Genomic DNA, 20,649 nt, shown 5'->3' on the forward strand with positions numbered 1-20,649 from the left:
ATCATGCATTGAGGTTAAAGGACGTCCTTAGCAACAGCCATAGCAACAGTGTTGCCGTGGCTGCCAATTCAGATTGGGCCTTCGGTGCGGTCTGTGATTTTCAGTTTTATGTTGGACCTTAAAACCATTGTGGATGCTAGTTTGTGCAAATTTCACAGGTGTTTGTCCTTTTTCTTGCTGCAAACTATCCTATCAAGATTCATCATAAACATGCTGGCTTATTTTGAGTGTTAAATGAAATTTGTTATGTATTACTTTCATTTGTTTGTTAACTGGATTGGTTAGAATAAAAACATTGGTAAATTTTAGCCTGAAGCTTACTCATTATGAAGTTTATACTACACCCATTGTTTTTGTGAAATATTGCTCTTTAAAATGAATTCATATCAGAGAAAACTATCTGAAAACCTGAAGAAGAAAACAAGTCCAGACCTGATTTCAGTTGTTGCATTACAAAGTTAATGAAAATGTGTTTACATGCTGAAAATTGTGCATGGATATTTACTATTTTCTCCTGACGGACTCGCACAATGAATTAAGCCAACATTTTCACAGGTTTGCTATTTTAATCACACAAAACATGTATACTGTCTGCAACTATTTTGTCAACTCCACCAATACCTTTTTTTCTAAACAAAATATTTCTTTGTTGTTTATTTTGTATAACAGCATGGTGATGAGTTGACAAAAGAGAAACCCGAAGTAGAGGAAGTTGTTGCCAAGCGCCTTGTAGACCTAGACCATTCCTGGAATGACCTTGAGGTCATGACAGATGATAAGGGCAAGAAGCTATTTGAAGCCAACAGCCAGCATCTATTTACCGAGAGTTGCAATGACTTTGACAACTGGTTGACTGACTTAGAGACACAACTTGGCCATGAGGACCCTGCCCAGGATCTCAAGTCTGTCATGATGGCCATCAAGCAACAGCAGGTAAATAGTGGCCTCCGTGGTTGAACAATAAGCCATTTGGGTGTTAGTTTTAATGTTGTCTGGTACAATGACGTGCTTGATCACAAGTCTCTTTTTCGAGTGGTGTCCTCTTTCAATGATGTTACAGCCGAGTTGTTTCCAGATCTCCCTGTCCCTCACCATTTAAGTTTGAATTCCTCAGACTATAGAGACAGTTGCTATGTCACATGATTCAGGGCAAACTTTTGCGTTGTTATGTAAGAGACGGTGAACACCCATACACAGTTCTGATTGGATGTGTATGGCACAATGTTACCAGGGTCTGCTCATCTGGAAGTTGCTATACAAAAGCTATGACATGATAGCAACATAGCTTTTTGATTTAAGGCTATATTTCATCTGTTGACCCAATTCACCTGACATCATCATCAGAATAATCTTGGATGCGCCATATTGGTGGGCAGTGTCACTGTGCGTTATTCAGTGAAGTGCGCATTTTAGGCGATTCAGCGTTTACACGTAAACCTATATTGACCACCAAAATGGTGAGCGTGGCACAGTCGCCGCATGTGGCGTGCGTGCAAAGGGGCAATAAAGAAATATATAATAAAATGATGGCTTTATCCTTGATTGACAGCTGGTAGAGAATCTTGTGACAGTGAAGAAGAATGAGGTGAACCAGCTGCAGGCCCAGGTGTGCACCGATAACATTGAAGAGATGGAGAAGATCACAGTCAAGAAGGTGCAAGTGGAGGAGCGTTTCATCTCAATGGCTGAGCCATTGACTCATAGGAGTAATGCCTTGCATGCACAGAGGAGAGCCCTAGAACTCCTTAGAGATATTGATGATGAGAAGGTAGGCAAAGGATTCAAGGATTTCGTTTTAGAAGGCAGTTAACTTTTTATTTTAATATTGTTTGGTTTTACCCATATACACTGACGTGTGTAAGCACTGTAAACTCAGTACTTCAGTTCTGTGAAAAAGAAATCACAGGCATATTACTTGGGTGTGATTCGAACTCACAACCTTTGCCAATCTAGAGCAGATGTCTTACCTAGACCACCGAGATTGCCCGCTAGCGAGTAATATGCCTGTGAAACATTCAACAGTTGTCATTTATGAATTTGTCAAAACAAATGTTGACCCAATGTTTTCTTGGTTAATTATTTAACTGCTAATCCCGATAATTCTCAGAAAAAGATTCGCCCCATAATAGATGCTGAGTTTCTCGGGCTGGTAGTACAACCTTGTGCTGCCATCTGTAGGTCAAGAATTGAAATACTTTTCCTGTATAAAACTTATAGACATGCATTTGGCAGGTGTTATATTTTTCTTACTTGATATCCAATTTTTAACCCTCTGAAAATCAGCCAAATTGTTATTAATAAGCCTGAACTAGTCTATAATAGCCAACCATACATGTTTGTTTGTCAGCCCTTGTCCTACATAAACTTTTCTTACCTTTTTCCACGAGCCAAATTAGCCTGATTAGGAAACACAGTGGAGTTATTTTCGATGGTTTCAGCTGTTAGACCTGGGGTAAAAAATTGCAGCAGTCAAAGTATTTAACATTAGAAAGACTTGCCTAAGAAGTGTTATATGTTAAAATGATGACCGGTGCATTCTTCCCCCACCAGATGTGGATCACAATGAAGATGCCCCAGGCCACCTCCACGGACATCGGCAACAGCCTACAGGCCGTTCAGGTCCTACAGAAGAAGAACAACTCCCTAAAGGTGGAGATCGACGGCCACGAGGTGCGCATCACAGAGCTGTGCAACCGGGCTAAGGAGATCGTAGCAGAGGGCCACCCACAGGGTGATAAGATCAACCAGGGTGTGAATGAACTTCAGGATATGTGGCAACAGCTCTTGGATGCCATGAAGGATCGCAAGGAGAAACTCATCGACTCAGAGAAAGCTCAACAGGTGAGATTAGTTTATATTCCCTAATTTCACCAACCTATTCCATGGTGAATCGAGATTATACGCTGCTCGTTTTTTATTGATCCCATGTGTAGACAATGTGACCTGTGACATCACATGTTTACAAAGAGCCACAGAGCCTGGACTTCTTGCAGGCACGATTTGTACACAGCCCAATGGAAGAAAACATCAAATCTTATATTTTATGGAGATTGCACTGTCTAATTCTTATCAACTTTTGATATGATGAAAGGGGGCACATCTCAAAACTTGATAAGCTTTTACTTTCATAACTCTAGGTTTTATGTGGAAATTATGACACAAAGTTTCAACTTTCCCCTAGGACCAGTGTATTATCTTGCCTGCCAGAATACTCAAATAATGTACAAGGTCACACTTATTGTAAACAAAGTTCACATGGTCTATACTAGGACCTAAAAAGGACAGCAGAATTGCAATAATTCTTATAAAGTGTCATGGCTGGGTAGTTTAGGGCAGTGAATTCTAGTGGTTAAGTCATCAACGTGTTGGTTCGGATCTCGAGATCTCGCAAGATTTACTATAATCGCTTTTCTTCACCCAATGGTATAAATGGGTACCTGCTAGAGTAGAGGTTAATATTGTGTATGAAAATGCCTTTGGAGTGTACAATTACCCAGGGTGTAGTCTCCTCAAGGAGCTCAGAAAGATTAGGGGAATGTTCTTGGTCCAATGACCAGCGCACTAATGTAAAGTGCCTTGTTCTGGTTATTGTTAATGCGCTATATAAGAACGCACTTAAAGGTTACTATGCACTACTTCAGAGGGAGCCGTTTCTCACAATGTTTTGTACTATCAACAGCTCCCCAGTGCTCATTACCAAGTAAGGTTTTATGCTAATATTACAATTATATCAAGTAATTACCAATAGTGTCCAGTGCCTTTAAAGACACAGGACACTATTGGTAATTGTCAAAGACTAGCCTTCACAGTCTCAACATATGCATAAAATAACAAACCTGTGAAGATTTGAGCTCAATCGGTCGTCGAAGTTGCGAGATAATAATATAGAAAAAACACCCTTGTCACACGAAGTTGTGTGCTTTCAGATGCTTGATTTCGAGACCTCAAATTCTAAATCTGAGGTCGCGAAATCAAATCCATGGAAAATTACTTCTTTCTTGAAAACTACATTACTTCAGAGGGAGCTGTTCCTCACAATGTTTTATACTATCAACCTCTCCCCATTACTCGTTGCCAAGAAAGGTTTTATGCTAATAATTATATCAAGTAATTACCAATAGTGTCCAGTGCCTTTAAAGACACAGGACACTATTGGTAATTGTCAAAGACTAGCCTTCACAGTCTCAACATATGCATAAAATAACAAACCTGTGAAGATTTGAGCTCAATCGGTCGTCGAAGTTGCGAGATAATAATATAGAAAAAACACCCTTGTCACACGAAGTTGTGTGCTTTCAGATGCTTGATTTCGAGACCTCAAATTCTAAATCTGAGGTCGCGAAATCAAATCCATGGAAAATTACTTCTTTCTTGAAAACTACATTACTTCAGAGGGAGCTGTTCCTCACAATGTTTTATACTATCAACCTCTCCCCATTATTCGTTGCCAAGAAAGGTTTTATGCTAATAATTATATCAAGTAATTACCAATAGTGTCCAGTGCCTTTAAAGACACAGGACACTATTGGTAATTGTCAAAGACTAGCCTTCACAGTCTCAACATATGCATAAAATAACAAACCTGTGAAGATTTGAGCTCAATCGGTCGTCGAAGTTGCGAGATAATAACATAGAAAAAACACCCTTGTCACACGAAGTTGTGTGCTTTCAGATGCTTGATTTCGAGACCTCAAATTCTAAATCTGAGGTCTCGAAATCAAATCCATGGAAAATTACTTCTTTCTTGAAAACTACATTACTTCAGAGGGAGCCGTTTCTCACAATGTTTTATACTATCAACCTCTCCCCATTACTCGTTGCCAAGAAAGGTTTTATGCTAATAATTATTTTGAGTAATTTTACCAATAGTGTCCACTGCCTTTAAGTCTTATCTTTGTTAATTTCGCACCAGTACTACTTCAATGCAGCCGAGGCTGAAGCCTGGATGAGTGAACAGGAGCTGTACATGATGGGAGAGGAGAGGGCTAAGGATGACGCCAATGCTCAAGGGATGCTCAAGAAACACACCATCCTGGAGAGTGCTGTAGAGGACTATGCAGAGACTATCAATGAACTTTCGCATGAAGCTAAACAACTGGTTGATGAAACCCATCCACAGAGGTGAGAAAATCTATCCCCGGCCGGCAATCTTATGGTGTGGTATTAGATACTCGCTTGTTTGCTTGCTAAAGTCAAGTGATGTCCTCAAATCACCATGGTTCTCCATGCCTTTCTGTCCCCCATTGCTGACTTGAAATCTGCTGATCTAGACCCGTGTCCATTTTAAAGACCTGCTCGAACAAAAATGTCAAGTCGTGAACGTTGCTGAATTTCACTTCAAATGTTTTCAATGAATAAGGAAATCAAGTCATATGATTATAAATAGATTTCAATTGTGTAAAAAAAAACAATCATTTCTTATCCAGCGCTTTTCTGAGAGATTTGCGAAAAGCCCCATTACGTAATCACTCTCAAAACGTCATAGTTGGGAGCTCCAATTTGTAAAGCCGCTTTGTTGCAGCGTGGTATAACAAAGTAAACTCCCACAAATGACGTCAGCGGCATTGTCCTTCAACGCGCGCTCTCAATGGCAGAAGTGTTTTTAGTTTTTCAAAAGCTTTAGGTTGGGGCCTGCTTTTTTAATCGATAATTACGAAAAATTCAGAAGTGTACACATATCAAAGTTACATAAAAATGGTGAACAAGTGCATTATAAACAAATTACAATACCATTTCCGAAGTATATAAGTTTTAGCATAGCTAAAGGGATTCTATTGCCTTTGGATTGGGTGCTTCAGGCTGTGAAAGTGCTTGTTATGAAATGGATATGGCACGGAAGAAGTTTTACAAGTAGAATGATCCCTCACACAACTGTCCCTCATAACTGTATTTTTTCGGTTTACTTAATGAAATAACACAATCTGTAATTTCGTTTTACAAAATGGCGGACTGTATTAGTTCACAAAGAAAAAAAGTGAATTCACACAAAGTGTTCTACTTTTAAAACAGCTTTCAAACCATATTCATTTCATAATAAACTATTTTGTAGCCCAAAGCACCCAATGTTCAAAACTTCATTCTTGAAATGAGGTGAGGCATAATATGTTTAAAAAGATTTATATTCAGGTGATTTGTACCAAATATTTAAACATCAGTAAGTTTGGTTGTCGAATTTCATAACAAACACTTTTGTAGCCCAAAGCACCCAATGTGTCCCTAATTGTTTACACCTTCATGAACAGAACAGTTTGGAGAAAAAAGCATTTGTGGGTTTTTAAGTCTTGAACATTTGCTGCCATGACAATACAAATATAGTTTGGAAAAGAAACCACTTCATCATATTCTTAAACTTGCACCAACAGCGATCAAATAGCTATCCGCCAGTCCCAGATTGACAAGCTGTATGCCGGCCTGAAGGACCTTGCCGAGGAGAGGCGAGGGCGTCTGGAGGAGACCACTAAACTCTTCCAGCTCAACAGGGAGGTTGATGACCTGGAACAATGGATTGCTGAGAGAGAGGTCGTTGCAGGATCACATGAGCTTGGACAAGACTTTGAGCATGTCACTGTAAGTATAAATTAGTAAACAGAAGATTGAGGGGAGGGTAATTGTGTTTGTTCAGATGAGAACTCGGCAAACTCCCAAAAGGGGATATAAATGTCAAGCTGGCAACGGCCAATCTCTCTCATGCAAACATTGATTATGATTATTAATTGCACAAGTTAAGAAATTGTTAATCAGTATCTAGATGCCAAGCTAATCCGCATCATCAGTACTTATGCAGCATCAGAGTCCAGCTTTCTCCACAAGGCGATCAGAGCATACTGATTGAACTGTCAAGTTGACACCAACAGTTCATTTCAGAACCACCCCAACTCATTTAGAGATTATCATTACATAGTGTTACCGCAAACCTTACCATATCAGATTAACACACATAGTTTTGCACATGAGAGTTATGGGAACTTGCTATTGTTGTTCTATTATTCTCTTTTCTAAAGAATCCCTTTGTGGGACTCAGTTGAACAAAGAAAACTGTTGTAAAAGTCAACATTTGTATGCCAGAACACAATGGAAGTTTCCCCTCGCCACTGAAAAGTATAATAGTTACACTGTACATTGTTAGGGGGCATGGTTGGCCTCTCGCGTAAGCGCTCACTTCTCACCAAGGTGACCCTGGATCTATACCCGACCAGGGCCATATGTGAGTTGAGTTGTGCGTTGGTTCTCTGCTGTGCCACGACCGTTTTCCAGACCTTCCGGTTTTCCTCCCTTGGGAAAAATCAAACACTTTTGATCTTTGGCTGTATTCCGTGTTCATAAAGGGTCCTTTGCAATTCAGCTCTTAGCTGCGAGTAAGGATAATTAGCCTCCCAAATTATTATTACAACTACATCATTTTGCATTTGTTGACTTTTCTTCTAAATAATCAGATGCTTCAAGAGAGATTTGAAGAGTTCTCAAGAGAAACTCGCAACATTGGTACACAACGTGTTGCTAACGTCAACCGAATCGCAGATAACCTGATTGAGGCTGGTCATACAGACTCCTCTATCATTGCCGAGTGGAAGGACCAACTCAACGAATCATGGGCTGACCTGCTGGAACTGATGGAAACAAGAACAATGGTAAGTGTACACCCTGAACCACTTTTAGTTTCTGACAAAGTCAATCTGAATAGGTGTTAAATCTGCATCAAGGGTAAAGAATATTCATTTTGGTTTTACCCATATACACTGATGTTTGTTAGCACTGTAAACTCCCGAGTTCTGTGAAAAAAATTACAGGCATATTACTCGGGTGGGATTTGAACCTACGACCTTTGCAATTCTAGAGCAGTGTCTTACCAACTAGACCACCGAGATTGCCTGGTGGCGCGAATCTTACAAGAACTTTACAATGTCGATGGACCATTTGTTCATCTTAGTTCTGACAGGCGCCTGCTAGCTGAACCACCAATGGCCAATTACATAGAGCTGCTTAAGCCAAAAAAGGAGCTTAGCACGATCAAATCATGCTTACCGGAATAAGGTTACCAGCCAAAATACTACTTCACATGTACCAATTGTAGCTGGTATCCTGCTTATTTTTGCTAAGCAAAATACTTCCAAGCAATATTAGCTGCTTAAACAGCTCTTTGAAATTGGGTCCAGTTTGTCAGAAGGTTTGTCCCTTGATAGTGAAATGACATGAAACGAGTCTTGGTTTTTATTGTAATTGATATCCTATTATTTCATTCCAGATGTTGGCAGCGTCGTATGAACTTCACAAGTTCTACTATGATGCTAAGGAAGTACTCGGCAGACTACAGGTAAGCTACAAAATATTTGTACCAACTGTTTTCAAAAGATGGATTGAACTACAAAGAAAACAATGGGGGGGGGGGGACAAAATAGGAAAAAACAGGAACAACCTGTGGAAACAAGACATACATGAAAAAAAGACAAGACACAGACACACCATTGAAACAGAGATGAAGGCCTGTGGGTTTTGCCTAAGAAACTAAGAAACTTGTCGAGAGGCTTTCCCACTACACCCGCTCAAGAAAAAACAAGACAAGACATTCTTTCACAAACTGTCCTGATTGATTTAGTTCTCACTGCGCCTTGAGCACCCAGCAGGGTGGATTTGTGCGCATTACAAGTCATTACTGCTATTATTATTATTACTATTTGGGTGTGTGATTAACAGGAGAAACACCAGGAGATGTCAGGGGATCTTGGTAAGGATGCACAGTCTGTGACTGTTCTTCAACGCAAACACATCACCTTCCAGAGTGATCTCAACTCACTACAAGTACAGGTAAGCCGTGATCAAATCACAACCATCCAAGAGGAGCTCTAAGGTCAAGTTTGTGGTGCACTCTATTTCCATCAGGTAGAGTCCTGTTGAAAGTGGGAGACAGAATTACAAGTCTCTTAAAAATGGCGCAAAGTAATATTATGACTCTTTCAGAGCCTCATTTGAAACATGACATCATTGGTTAGGGTCAAATGAGTTTTTACATTCCAAAGAGGAATTTGTCTGTCAAAGGTTCCAATTCCATGACCTTTTGTATTATAAACAAATTTAAAATTCAGGAAAGAGCTTTAAAAAACTCCTGTAAAAAATACAAAACAATATATTTATTTTGTGACGTCATTGATTTTTGGGATGCTAACAAACTGGAAAGGTATCGGATGCAATGGTGTTTTACACTGTTTTAACGTCAGGGTAGAGACTTGTGATGTCTTTTTCCACTTTTATAAGGGCTTTATTGGAAAATTAGTGCATCACAAAACTAATCAACATTGGAGCCCTCTTTATACGTTATCACAACTCGTAGCAAAACAAATGTTTATTTGATACTTTTGTATAGGTAGTTGTCCAATCAATAAATCATTATCAATTTATAAAGCGCCTAAATCAAAGGTTTGCTCAAAGTCGCCAAATCACAGGAAAAATAGTCATTGATGGTAGGCCTCCTGAAGCAAGTGGGCTTTCAAAAGTGCCTTGAATATGTTGAAGGACGTTGTGTTCCTGATGTGATTTGGAATTTTATTCCAGAGTTCCAGAGCCTTCATTCCAGAGCAATTCCTTCATTCATTCATTCATTCAGTCGATGCGGAGCATCGTATGATGGCCCTCCACACACGTAGTCCTCCATCGTAGCATGCAGCTCCTCTCGTCTCAGGCCGGAGTCCCGGCTCAAGGTATCCACATAGGTGGTTTGTGGAACAGTGACCCTGAGTAGGGGCCCATAGCACCAGCCTGCTCACTGCCAGCTCAGCATGTCTGAGGCAGTGACCTGCTAGTCTCAGCCTTCTTGTCCTAATCTTGGTGCTAACTCTTGGTAGTCCATTGTAGACTAAAGGTTTGTGACATGCCTCTTCCCATGAATCTCTTTTATGCATTGAAGCATTCTTGTATAGCAGCTGTCTAGTCTCTTCTCTAGACGACTGGTTAGTGTCCATGACTCACATCCGTACAGCAGAACTGATTCCACAGTGGCAGTGAAGAACTTTACCTTTAGGGACTGGGACATCTGACTTGACCATATGTTTTTCATGGAGTTGAGTGCCTAGGCTGTTGAAATAGTAACATTCTAACAATATTAAATTGCCTTTTCTCAGGTTGAGGGCGTTCAGGAAGAGGCACAGAGGTTGAGAGCATCCTACGCCGGCGACAAAGAACGAGAGATCAACAACCGGGAACAGGAAGTATTGGACGCCTGGAACAACCTGAAGATGGACATCACAGGACGTAGTCTCAAGCTGGATCACACCAGCGACTTGTACCGATTCTTGAACATGGTTAGATCCCTTATGCTGTGGATGGATGATATTATCCTCCAGATCACCTCACAGGAGAGAGCAAGGTGCAGTAGGATCATTTTAATTACCTCTAAAACTCAGATAATATTAGATAAGTAAAGCAGGCATGATATTCATCCCAATTAAGTATGTTTTCAGATTTATTAGTCCGTCAGAAATACTGACAAATTGTTATTAAAAGTCTATAGGAGCCTACACCATGTGTACTTGAAGGTCATCCTGGGTACTTGGTAATTTTTGTATATTTTTCCCAAAGAACAAATATCATGCCTGGTAAAGTTTTATAGATGATAATGGGTTGGGGTTTAAATCCCACGAGAGTAATATGCTTGGATTTTGTTCACAGAACTCCGGGGAAGTACTAAGTATACAGTGCTTTTAAGCACTTAACAAGGCACTGGACATGTTTGTTAATTACTCAAAGTATATATATTAGCATAAAAACTCGGTAACCAGCAACAGAGAGCTGTTGATAGTATAACACATTGTGAGAAACAACTCCCTCTGAAGTAACATATTTTTTTAGAAAGAGGTAATTTCTCACTAAAATATTTTAAATCCGAGAAAGACTTCAGGCCTGTTACCCTAATTGGTGGTGATAATTATATTGGTTCTCGACTGAGACTTTATTGTTTTTTTCCTGCAGGGATGTGTCAGGTGTTGAGCTACTGATGAACCAACATCAGAATGTCAAGGCTGAGATTGACACGAGAGATGACAGCTTTACTGAATGCTTCAACTTAGGCAAAGAGATGCTGGGCAAGAACCACTACGCAAGCAAAGAGGTAAGACTAGAAATATCTTGGGGTTTGCACTGTCACATTTGATGCAGAAGAAAAAAAGAAAAAATACTGGACCCAATATCATGGCTCTGATTTAATACCATATGCAAAGAATCGGCGCTTATGAAAACAGGGAACTCCGTTTACGGCAAGGTATTTCTCAGGTTAGCAGGGAAATTTTGCTTGTGCGTATTTCATGTTACTAGGCATTCTTCTACACAGCTAGCGCAGTAATTTGGCGCTTGCCATGTAAGCAAGAATGGTGATCATAAGCGCAAAGATTGGCATTAAGCAACCCCAAATCATTTAAAATTTTCCCAATCAGTTTCCCTTGTGGTTTGTTACTTAATATCAGATTCAGACTTGTCAGTGAAAGGAACCTGTTGCCTTAGAATGGTAGAGGGTCATTGAAACCGGTTTTTTTGAAATGCATATGGTTAGAAAGATATTTTAAAAGTAAAATATAATGATCCACACAAACATGCCTCGAAATGGCACGGTTTTCCTTTTACGTCGCAAAGAGACACGGTGGGCCAAAGAGTCAAAATTTTGACTCTATAAAATGGCCGACTGTGTTAGTTCCTTTTCACGACGTAAAAGGAAAAACGTACAATTTCGAGTGATACAAGTGTTAATCATTATATTCTACTTTTAAAAATCTTTCTAATCATATGCGTTTCATAACGAACGGTTTCAAACACTTTTCAAAGACCAACTCGTCCGATCGAAGGCAACTTTTTGTTTGAATTTACTTATGCTGCCTTGGTTGGATGAAATTGACTGCTCCATTGCAGTTATCAGTTGACACTGGTTTTCTTCTGCTGTGCTGATGTTTGATTTATTCTTAATGGGTTTGGCCCTTCCCTGGACGGCCTCTGCTTGTTATTGTCTGAAGAATTAAAACAAAATAAATTAATAAATGTTGTCGTTATAGATCCATGGAAAGTTGGTTGGTGTTGGAACCAGACGCCAGGACATGATCAATGAATGGGAACACCGTTGGGAATTCCTTCAACTCAGTAAGTAACATGCTGGCAAAGACCGACATAAACCTTTATTACAAGACCTTGTTCCAGGAAAATTAGCAGAATATAAATGAATTTCTACTTGGAAATAAAATGATGTATTTGCTTTTCTGATTCTGAAAGGATATTTGGGGCAAATGTGGCTAGTGCATGAAGTGCTTGCCTCTTACCAATGTGGCCCTGGTTCGATGCCCAGCTAAGGCCATACGTGGGTAGAGTTGTGCGTTGGTTCTCTCCTGTGCCATTAGGGTTAACCCTCTGGGCCCTCTGGTCTTCCCGCTGTAAAAATCAAAGACTTTTTATCTGTGGCTGGCTGCCAAAGGGGCCCTTGAATGCCTTTTGATGTCTCATACTTTTGTTCTGACTTTCCTGTGTTTGCCTTGCAGTTCTTGAGGTATACCAGTTTGCTCGAGATGCCCATGTTGCCGAAGCATGGCTGATCAGTCAGGAAGCATACCTGAGGAATACAGACTATGGAGTAAGTATCAATTAACTCCCAGGCCTCTCTGCCCCTTGGTCATTGCCTTGGTGCCCTTGACTTGATGCCCTTGCCCTTTCAAAAACAAGGCATACATGCCTGAACTCCACTGGTTGAAGTCTCCCTCTTTTGACATGAACATACTGTAGATCTTTGCTTACTATTAACTGCCCAAATTCATCAAGCTGTTAAGCAAAATATACTGCTGAGCAAATATTTGCTAAGCAAAACTTGATTGGGCATCTGTTGCAACAATGTAAACTTTATGGAATTTTGGTTGGTAACCAGTGTCTGTTAAGAAAGATTTTTCTATGCTCAGCTAGTGACCAGGTGATAATGTTTAAGCGCCTTAAAGGCAGTGGACACTATTGGTAATTGTCACCGACTAGCCTTCACAGTTTGTGTATCTCAACATATGCATAAAATAACAAACCTGTGAAAATTTGAGCTCAATCGGTCATCGAAGTTGCGAGATAATAATGATAGAAAAATAACCCTTGTCACACAAAGTTGTGTGCGTTTAGATGGTTGATTTCGAGACCTCAAGTTCTAAATTTGAGGTATCGAAATCAAATTCGTGGAAAATTACTTCTTTCTCGAAAACTATGGCACTTCAGAGGGAGCCGTTTCTCACAATGTTTTATACTATCAACCTCTCCCCATTACTCGTCACCAAGTAAGGTTTTATGCCAATAATTATTTTGAGAAATTACCAATAGTGTCCACTGCCTTTAAGCGTCACTGCAGGACGGACCTGAGCGCTATACGCTATATAATAAGCTACTATTATTATTGATATTATTATTAATAATTAATTAATTAATGTGTGTTTTTTCCTTGTAGAATTCCCTTGACGAGGTAGAGAAGTTGATCAAGAAGCACGAGGCCTTTGAGAAAGCTCTACAAGCCCAAGAAGACAGATTCATTGCCTTGGAGAAACTTACCACGGTAAGGACATACCATTGACCCTCTTGCTTATACCGCTATCACTGAGGTCCAACAATAATAACAAGAGTACAGCATGCACAACTACAGTCCGTATCCAATAACCTCTTTGTTGCTAAGAAAGTTGCCATCTTGTAGGGCAGGCTGTATGGACCATAGAGTTATGTATAAGAACTAGAGGGCGCACTGGCCTATATACGCGCTCTGGCATGCGGGCAGGCGGCCATTTTCTAAGTTGACATAACTGGCATCCCACAGCGTATGTTTGTGCGGCCATTTTGTAAGTTGAACAAAACAGCATCGCGTAGCATTCAATAAACACAAACTCCAACGTGTGTACTTCAACGCCCGTACATAATGACGCACGCGTGTCTCCTTGCGGTCCCGTCGCATTTGTGCAAGAAGCATCACCCGTGCGCCCTCTAGTTCTTATATATAACTCTATGGTATGGACTAAAATATACCTTCAATTCAGCACAAACCCACATATAACTAAAAACTACATACGGTGTCACCATCTTCACTACATATTGACATCACCAATCGTTCCAGTGAACAAAAATGTTTGTGTGAACAGTTGCGATATGTTTGCGCAAGTGGAACGCACCCCTTACTGTGGTTACTTGTGATCTGTTTTTGAATCATTTGACGCCCTTTAAATTACAAGTTATTTGAATATTCTGTTTTGTTTAGTTTGAATTGCGTGAGCTGCGTCGTCGACAAGATGAGGAGAGGAGAGCAGCCGGTCAGGAGTCACCTCCAATGAGAGAGTCGCCTTCCTTGAAGCACAAGGTTGTAGATGACTTCATGAAAGAGCAACTAGAGGTAGAGAGGCAAGAGGAGGAGGAGCGTATTCGCATGGAACAGAAAGAGATTAGGTAAGAGGTCTACCATTGCTGTAGGAAGTCTTGCCTGTCGGATTCAACTTGCATGTGTGGTATTTACCCTGGTGGAGTCTTTGGCACCAGGGAAACAGGAAATAGACTGCACGCAGTGAGATGGTTTCTCAAGACCGATGAGCAAACCACTGGGTAGCCCGGAAGACACCCATTGGCACGCTTCAGTAATTTAATGAATATGCATAGGGCCTATATACCTTCATGACACATTTAAGTTAGCAGTTTTCTAATAGAGAAGTCTATGCCACTCTACTAACCTTTTTTAGAGTAACTACATTTGCATATTTCCCTAGCCGGCAGGTACAAACACTAAGACTTTTTTACACAATAGCACCCCCATGATGCCCCACGGGGCATGTTGACATGCTAGGATTATGAACACATGCTTGGATAAATTTAGTTGAATACTGACTGCGGGCTTGTGAACTGCAGAACTTTGCGTACATGACCGTATGCTTGGAATTACAATGGAGCATTGTGGCTGTGTGGCCTAGTGCACTTCATACAACTCCACTGCAAAACTCGAATCCACTGCAAAATTGTTATGTGAAAGGATTATATTCCACATGCTTGGATGAATATAGTGGAACGTTGTGACCAATTTGTGTAGTGCACTGTTTTCAGAGTGTGGGTTCCCATCCTGGCCGGGCTGGTCACGATGCTTGTCTCCTTGGGCAAGATACTTAACCATAATCACTTTGGCCTTCAGATCGGACATAAAGCCATCAATCCCATGTACTACATGTAGGATTGGTAGTCCATGTAAAATAACCCAGAACACTTATCGTGGAAGAGTAGGGGTTGATCGCCATGTTTCTAGATCATATAGCAAGCACTCTTGTGTATAGGTTTCCTCAGGCTTCTCAGTTCCCAGCCGATTCGCCAAGCCTACCTGCCTCGATGATAAAGTGTTTCTAAAATTATCGTGGCATCATGATGGAGCATCCACTCTTATAAATGAGGTGAATTTACAAAGGGTGATTTATAACAAAATCATGAGCATAGTTGACAGCTTATAAGTGATGGTAGCTAGTCAAATTTGGTAGAGTGACAGTGATTAAGTTTGCTAATGAGGCATCCTTGGGTTTCATTACCAGAAGTTAATCATTGAAAGAGTGATCATAGTTTGTTCACATGATCAGTTGGATCTTTAGTCTTGCCAACTTGCAAAGCAGGGCCCAATTCCATAGAGCTGCTTGAGCAGGAATAATTGCTTAACAATTTTCTGCGAAGCAGAAATTAGCATGATACCAGTCACAAATTGTAATTGTGACATTGTAATTTGGCTGATAACCTTATTCTGGTAAGCATCATTTTGTTTTGCTTAGCTACTTTGTTGCTGAAGCAGCTCTATGAAATTGGGCCTAGGTGTTCCCAAAATTTGTGTTCTTTCAGTTTGTGTCCCTTGATAACATTTTGCATTTGTGTTGATACTTTTAGACAAGCAGCTGAGGAGATGGTACAACAAGCCCAGGACATCGCCCAGGAGGAATCTGCACCGCCCCCACCCACTCCAGTTGTTACCTTTGAGCCCGCTGATGAGGGTGAGGACCGGGAAGACGCTGGAGCAGTTAATGGTGAGGGAGAGCCAGGTCCATCAGCAGCGGCTGTTACGGCTTCAGGAGACGACAGCTCTTTTGAGGCAGAGGGTTTCCTGCTGAGGAAACGCCTTTGGGAAGCTCTGGACAGGAAAGCATCCAACAGGTGAGTGTCGTGCCTTTCAATACATTGTCAGGCATGTATGCTTCATTTTTGAAAGAGCAGGGGCACCAAGTCATTTTCTCTTTGGTAAAGGCACTCTGTTAGGAAATTGTAAATTTCTACTGTAGCATTTCAAGGGCACCAAGGCAATGACCAGGGGACATAGAGGCAATCGCCTTTGTTGCCTTTGTGAAGCATTGTGAGGCCTGCATTGTGATATTGACTTGTCCACTTTCAATGTGTCGAGCTGTAGAGGCAAAACAAAAAACTAAAACAGTATTGCTGCTTGAATGTTAAACTGGCTCTTGAAGTTAGCAATTTATTTGGTAAATGGAAGCAAGCAAATAAGAAATGTGCTAAACTTTTTCATTAAGCAGTACTGCCATAGCCGACTTCAAAGAGTGTTTATCACAAAAACAGGATTGTTCTTTGAAGAATTTGAATCCCAACAAAACATAAAACCATGGATCGTTTCAATTCTTTTTTTTCTAGATCATGGACCCAGGTCTATGCAGTCCAACATGGTATCTCGCTAGCCTTCTTCAAAGACAAGAAGTCAAAACTACAAGAGATTACGTTCCAGAAGGAGCCTCCAATAGACTTGACCAGCGCCGAAGTTGAAGTAGCCAAGGACTACACCAAGAAGAAGCACGTCTTTAGACTCAAGTGAGTAGAGGATGCAAGAATGATGGGCAGCAATCACAACCCACTATTGTTTCTGTCAATATATTGTCTGGCATAAAGGTTGAGTCACATTGCAGTAATATTGAAATTGATAACGATCACGACGCAAAGATAACGCATTCCATTGGTTGAATTGCTCCACGCAGAATACGCACACGCTCATTCAACCAATATAATGCGTTCTCTTTGCGTCGTGATCGTTATCGTTTTTGTTATCGCTGCAGTGTGACTCGGCCTTCAGTCATTGGAAAGTTTCTTAAGATGGAGGTACAAGTAAGCTTGTTGAATATAAGATTTAAAGGTAGGGTAGAAAAGTTGGAAAGGTAGTTCATTCTGCGTTACCAGCCAGGCTCCTATCGACTCATGCCTACGTACTGTGAAGGGAGTAACCTTGTTTCAGCCCCAGGAGATGGTGGTAGTTGTATTGGGTTGATGGCCCAAATTAGTTGAGTGTAGTCCTCACATTGAAGTGGCCTTGTGATGTTAGGCAATCTCTCATAAAAATAATAAAAATAATGGGGTATATCTTTGGTAATCACTCAAAAAATAAATGACCATCAAAACCTACTTGATAAGAAGCACTACAGCTGTTGGTAGTGAATAACGTCTTGAGAAACCATTCCTCTTCAAAGGAATGTGGTTTTAGAGAAATAGAGAGATGGGAAAAACAAAATTCAATCTGAGAAACATTTCTGCATGAATTGTTCTCAAATTGTTTTTTCCAATTATTGATTATTTTTCCTGCGTGGCAAAACGGCTCCAGATTTTCAGGAACATTTTAAAAACGCTACCACCTTTTGAAATGAAATCTCCACTGGTTAGTTGTATTGTTTACATCACATTTATATAGGACTAACAGTCCCTCAAAAACAAAGGTATACTTTGCCTTTAGTAATACAATTCTTCATAACTGATTGGTATGACATCGCTTTAAAGAAGAAAATTGCAATTTTTAAGCTTTTAAAATTGTAACTTTGTTCAAGAAATTGTGGTTCTGTAAAGATATCATTTGTTGTTGTGCACTTTTTCAATTTCTCAATGTTATATTTGTTGACATAGGTTGCCTGGTGGTATTGAGTACTTATTCCAAGCCAAGGATGACGATGAGGTTAACTACTGGATCGGCTGCATCCAAACAGCGGCAGGAGGCACTGAGACAGGAGAGAAGAGAGCTTCAACGATGCCCCTAGACCCCGGCTCAAGCGGCAAGAAGGACAAACCAAAAGCTAAAGGTGGATTCTTCACTCTCGGCAAGAAGAAATGAGCGCTGGAAGAAAGCCAGACGGGGACAAATAAAACTAAGTAAATATCTTTGAAATATTCCTGTGAATGAGGGTTTCTGGTGTGTATTAGTGAAACATAAAAAAAAATATTACAAAGTACTGCAATTTGCTGTTTAATACATAAACTAATGCATTTGACCATCCTGGATGGATTCAGGGGTCACTGTACTATTTAACAGTGTCTTCTTTTTTGCACCAATGTGGTTATAATCTCTACGTTTTCTGAATTTTAAATAAAAATAAAGTACTGCTTAAGCTTGTTTCTCTGTGCTGGACTTTAAAAAAACAATGAATGTTCTTATCATGAAAGTGTACTTGATTATTGTTGTAGCCAAAGAAATGTAAACTTCGTCGGACCTTTATTCACAAAAACTTGGAAGTTAGTTTTAGGCCTTTGGCATATGTGCAGTAGCCCCCTGTTATCGGCATGGTGGTAGTGCAAACTGAAAAAACAAAATATAAACAAGCCCAGCATTGGTCGCGCATTTTGTATTCCAGTCATGGATTGAAATAATGAGTAGTATACACATGGCGACATCTTGTATTAAGGTGGGATGTGAACGTCAGGTTGTAGTTTGTAGTGACAGGTAGTAATTATAAATACGCTGCTATATTGTGTATTGTGTATTCCTGGCAGTACTTTTACCGTGTGTTTTCAGTGTAGCTTCAATTTCCCTTTGTGAAAGCGGTGTGGAAAGCCAAGCCATGTGTATGATGTGATAAAATAACTGGCATTTCTTGCATGGAGTTTAATGACGTAACTCTGTGTAGGAATTGGCATATGATACAAAGAGAGTGCTTCATTGAAGCAGACAGGAGAGAAGATAGTTGTATTCATTGATTAAAAATTAGAAGCCTCTTACACTGAGAAAACAAAAAACTAGAAATTGTAAAATTTGTAGATGCTCTTCTATATATCTGTAAGTATATAACAAGTTGATAGTGCGCCTTGTGGTAGCCCAAACTGCACCGCTAATGAAAGTTAGACGACACTGCAACTTATTAGATGTAAATTTAACATCTATACAATTGTTGCGGTACCCATTGCTAAAATGTAGGATTCGAACTGCTTCTAGCTACTGGGCAATTTTGGTGGTCTAGTGGTATAGACATCTGTTCTAGAGTGGCAAAGGTCGTGGGTTGGAATTCCACCCGAGTGATATGCCAGTGCTTTACACACATGGGTGTATGGGTAAAAATCGCAACTGTTGAAGCATGATACAATAATAAATGTCCTCATTGTTATGTATATTTATCAGCAACGTAAAGCCGACACTTTGTGTCTTTACCAAGTGAACAGTCGCTGTGTGGATGCTGTTTTTGACTAATGTTTACACATCTGTAGATGTGGAATGAGACAATGAACAGCTTGTGAACTATACAAGTCATTTGCGCTATAATGTGATGAATAATAATACTTTTTATCAATAGTTCAGTCCTTGCAATTTATTTACGTAATATTGTCTTGATGCGATTGTAATGTTTGTGACAGTGTAAACTTTTAGACAGCCCTCTTTAAGGGTCCTTAGAAAGAAAAAAATCTTTGAAAATACAAGCTAAATGTGAAAATAATTAAAAACAGTGCTAACGACTTTGGTAAATATAACGGCCTAACAATGCCCCTAATGTTATACTTAATTAGAATTGTGTACATGTAGTGAAGTCTGAGGTCAAAAGACTGCACTTTGGGCTACCACTGTAAGATTGGTTTTTAAATTTGATTTCCTATGGTTCATCCATTGCGCATGTAAATGTCAGTTTGGTAGATTGGTTGATAACTTCCTGCCGTACGTAGTGTAATTTGTAGCTGAGGGATCTTACTCTCATGTAGTGCAAACTTTGTGATCAAAGGCACTTCATTCTATACATGTAAAACATTTCTAAATATCCAACAAGTTGAAATCAAATTTAACTACATATTGAGAGTGATTGTGCTGGTATTCCATAGATCACATCCAAGTGAACAGTAGCGTTATAAAAGTACAATATTCTTTAAGTTTTAAAATCCTTGAATAATTTAGTTTGATGCCGCCATCTTGTTAAAACATTATGGAGGTATCTATTTTTATTGGTTTCATTTGCATGTGAATATTTAGCAATTAAATGAGTATATAAAGCCTTTTTTTGTTTTCATTTATTAAGAAGCAATTTTTCTTTATGATTTGCACTGGATAAAGCTGCTACGCTTCCATTTCAGCTGGTGAATATTTCTGGTTATTTTGTTGTCTTTTTCTCCTCAAAAGTAGAAAATAGAAATTGCCTCTCCGTAAAAGTAGAATAAAATTTGGGAAGGTTATGAAATTTCTGATCAGCATCAGAGGTAGGGTTTCTTACAGTTAGATTTCAGTGTCAGCAAAAAAAACCTTTGATTTTGTTTGCCTGGTGTTTTAAGACTTAGCTGTAACATGAATTTAAATGGTGTTCTAAAAGTGCATAATCAGTAACAAACGACAATCCCCTAAATGTATGTGATAGACATGCAAATTTTTTATTTTCTGACCATGGCATTTGAAACTTTTATTGTCACTAATTGGCTAAC

At 39.7% G+C, this 20,649-nt stretch overlaps 1 protein-coding gene across 1 annotated transcript in view; it reads left to right on the forward strand.

Moving 5' to 3' along the window:
* Positions 1 to 19,136, forward strand: part of LOC117295595 (spectrin beta chain-like) — a 60,298-nt gene extending 41,162 nt beyond the window's left edge. Inside the window, exons 23-39 of the mRNA XM_033778296.1 lie at positions 670 to 933; positions 1,550 to 1,768; positions 2,551 to 2,841; positions 4,913 to 5,121; positions 6,363 to 6,567; positions 7,434 to 7,628; positions 8,243 to 8,311; positions 8,692 to 8,802; positions 10,113 to 10,357; positions 10,960 to 11,098; positions 12,030 to 12,114; positions 12,507 to 12,598; positions 13,442 to 13,546; positions 14,237 to 14,421; positions 15,883 to 16,146; positions 16,636 to 16,809; positions 17,887 to 19,136. Coding sequence (XP_033634187.1) covers positions 670 to 933; positions 1,550 to 1,768; positions 2,551 to 2,841; positions 4,913 to 5,121; positions 6,363 to 6,567; positions 7,434 to 7,628; positions 8,243 to 8,311; positions 8,692 to 8,802; positions 10,113 to 10,357; positions 10,960 to 11,098; positions 12,030 to 12,114; positions 12,507 to 12,598; positions 13,442 to 13,546; positions 14,237 to 14,421; positions 15,883 to 16,146; positions 16,636 to 16,809; positions 17,887 to 18,091 — 3,057 coding nt within the window. The 3' untranslated portion in view covers positions 18,092 to 19,136. The remainder of the gene's footprint in view (positions 1 to 669; positions 934 to 1,549; positions 1,769 to 2,550; positions 2,842 to 4,912; positions 5,122 to 6,362; positions 6,568 to 7,433; positions 7,629 to 8,242; positions 8,312 to 8,691; positions 8,803 to 10,112; positions 10,358 to 10,959; positions 11,099 to 12,029; positions 12,115 to 12,506; positions 12,599 to 13,441; positions 13,547 to 14,236; positions 14,422 to 15,882; positions 16,147 to 16,635; positions 16,810 to 17,886) is intronic.
* The last annotated feature ends 1,513 nt before the right edge of the window (positions 19,137 to 20,649 follow it).

The sequence above is a fragment of the Asterias rubens genome, chromosome 1 (genome assembly GCF_902459465.1).
Source record: "Asterias rubens chromosome 1, eAstRub1.3, whole genome shotgun sequence".
Classification (NCBI taxonomy): Eukaryota; Metazoa; Echinodermata; class Asteroidea; order Forcipulatida; family Asteriidae; genus Asterias; species Asterias rubens.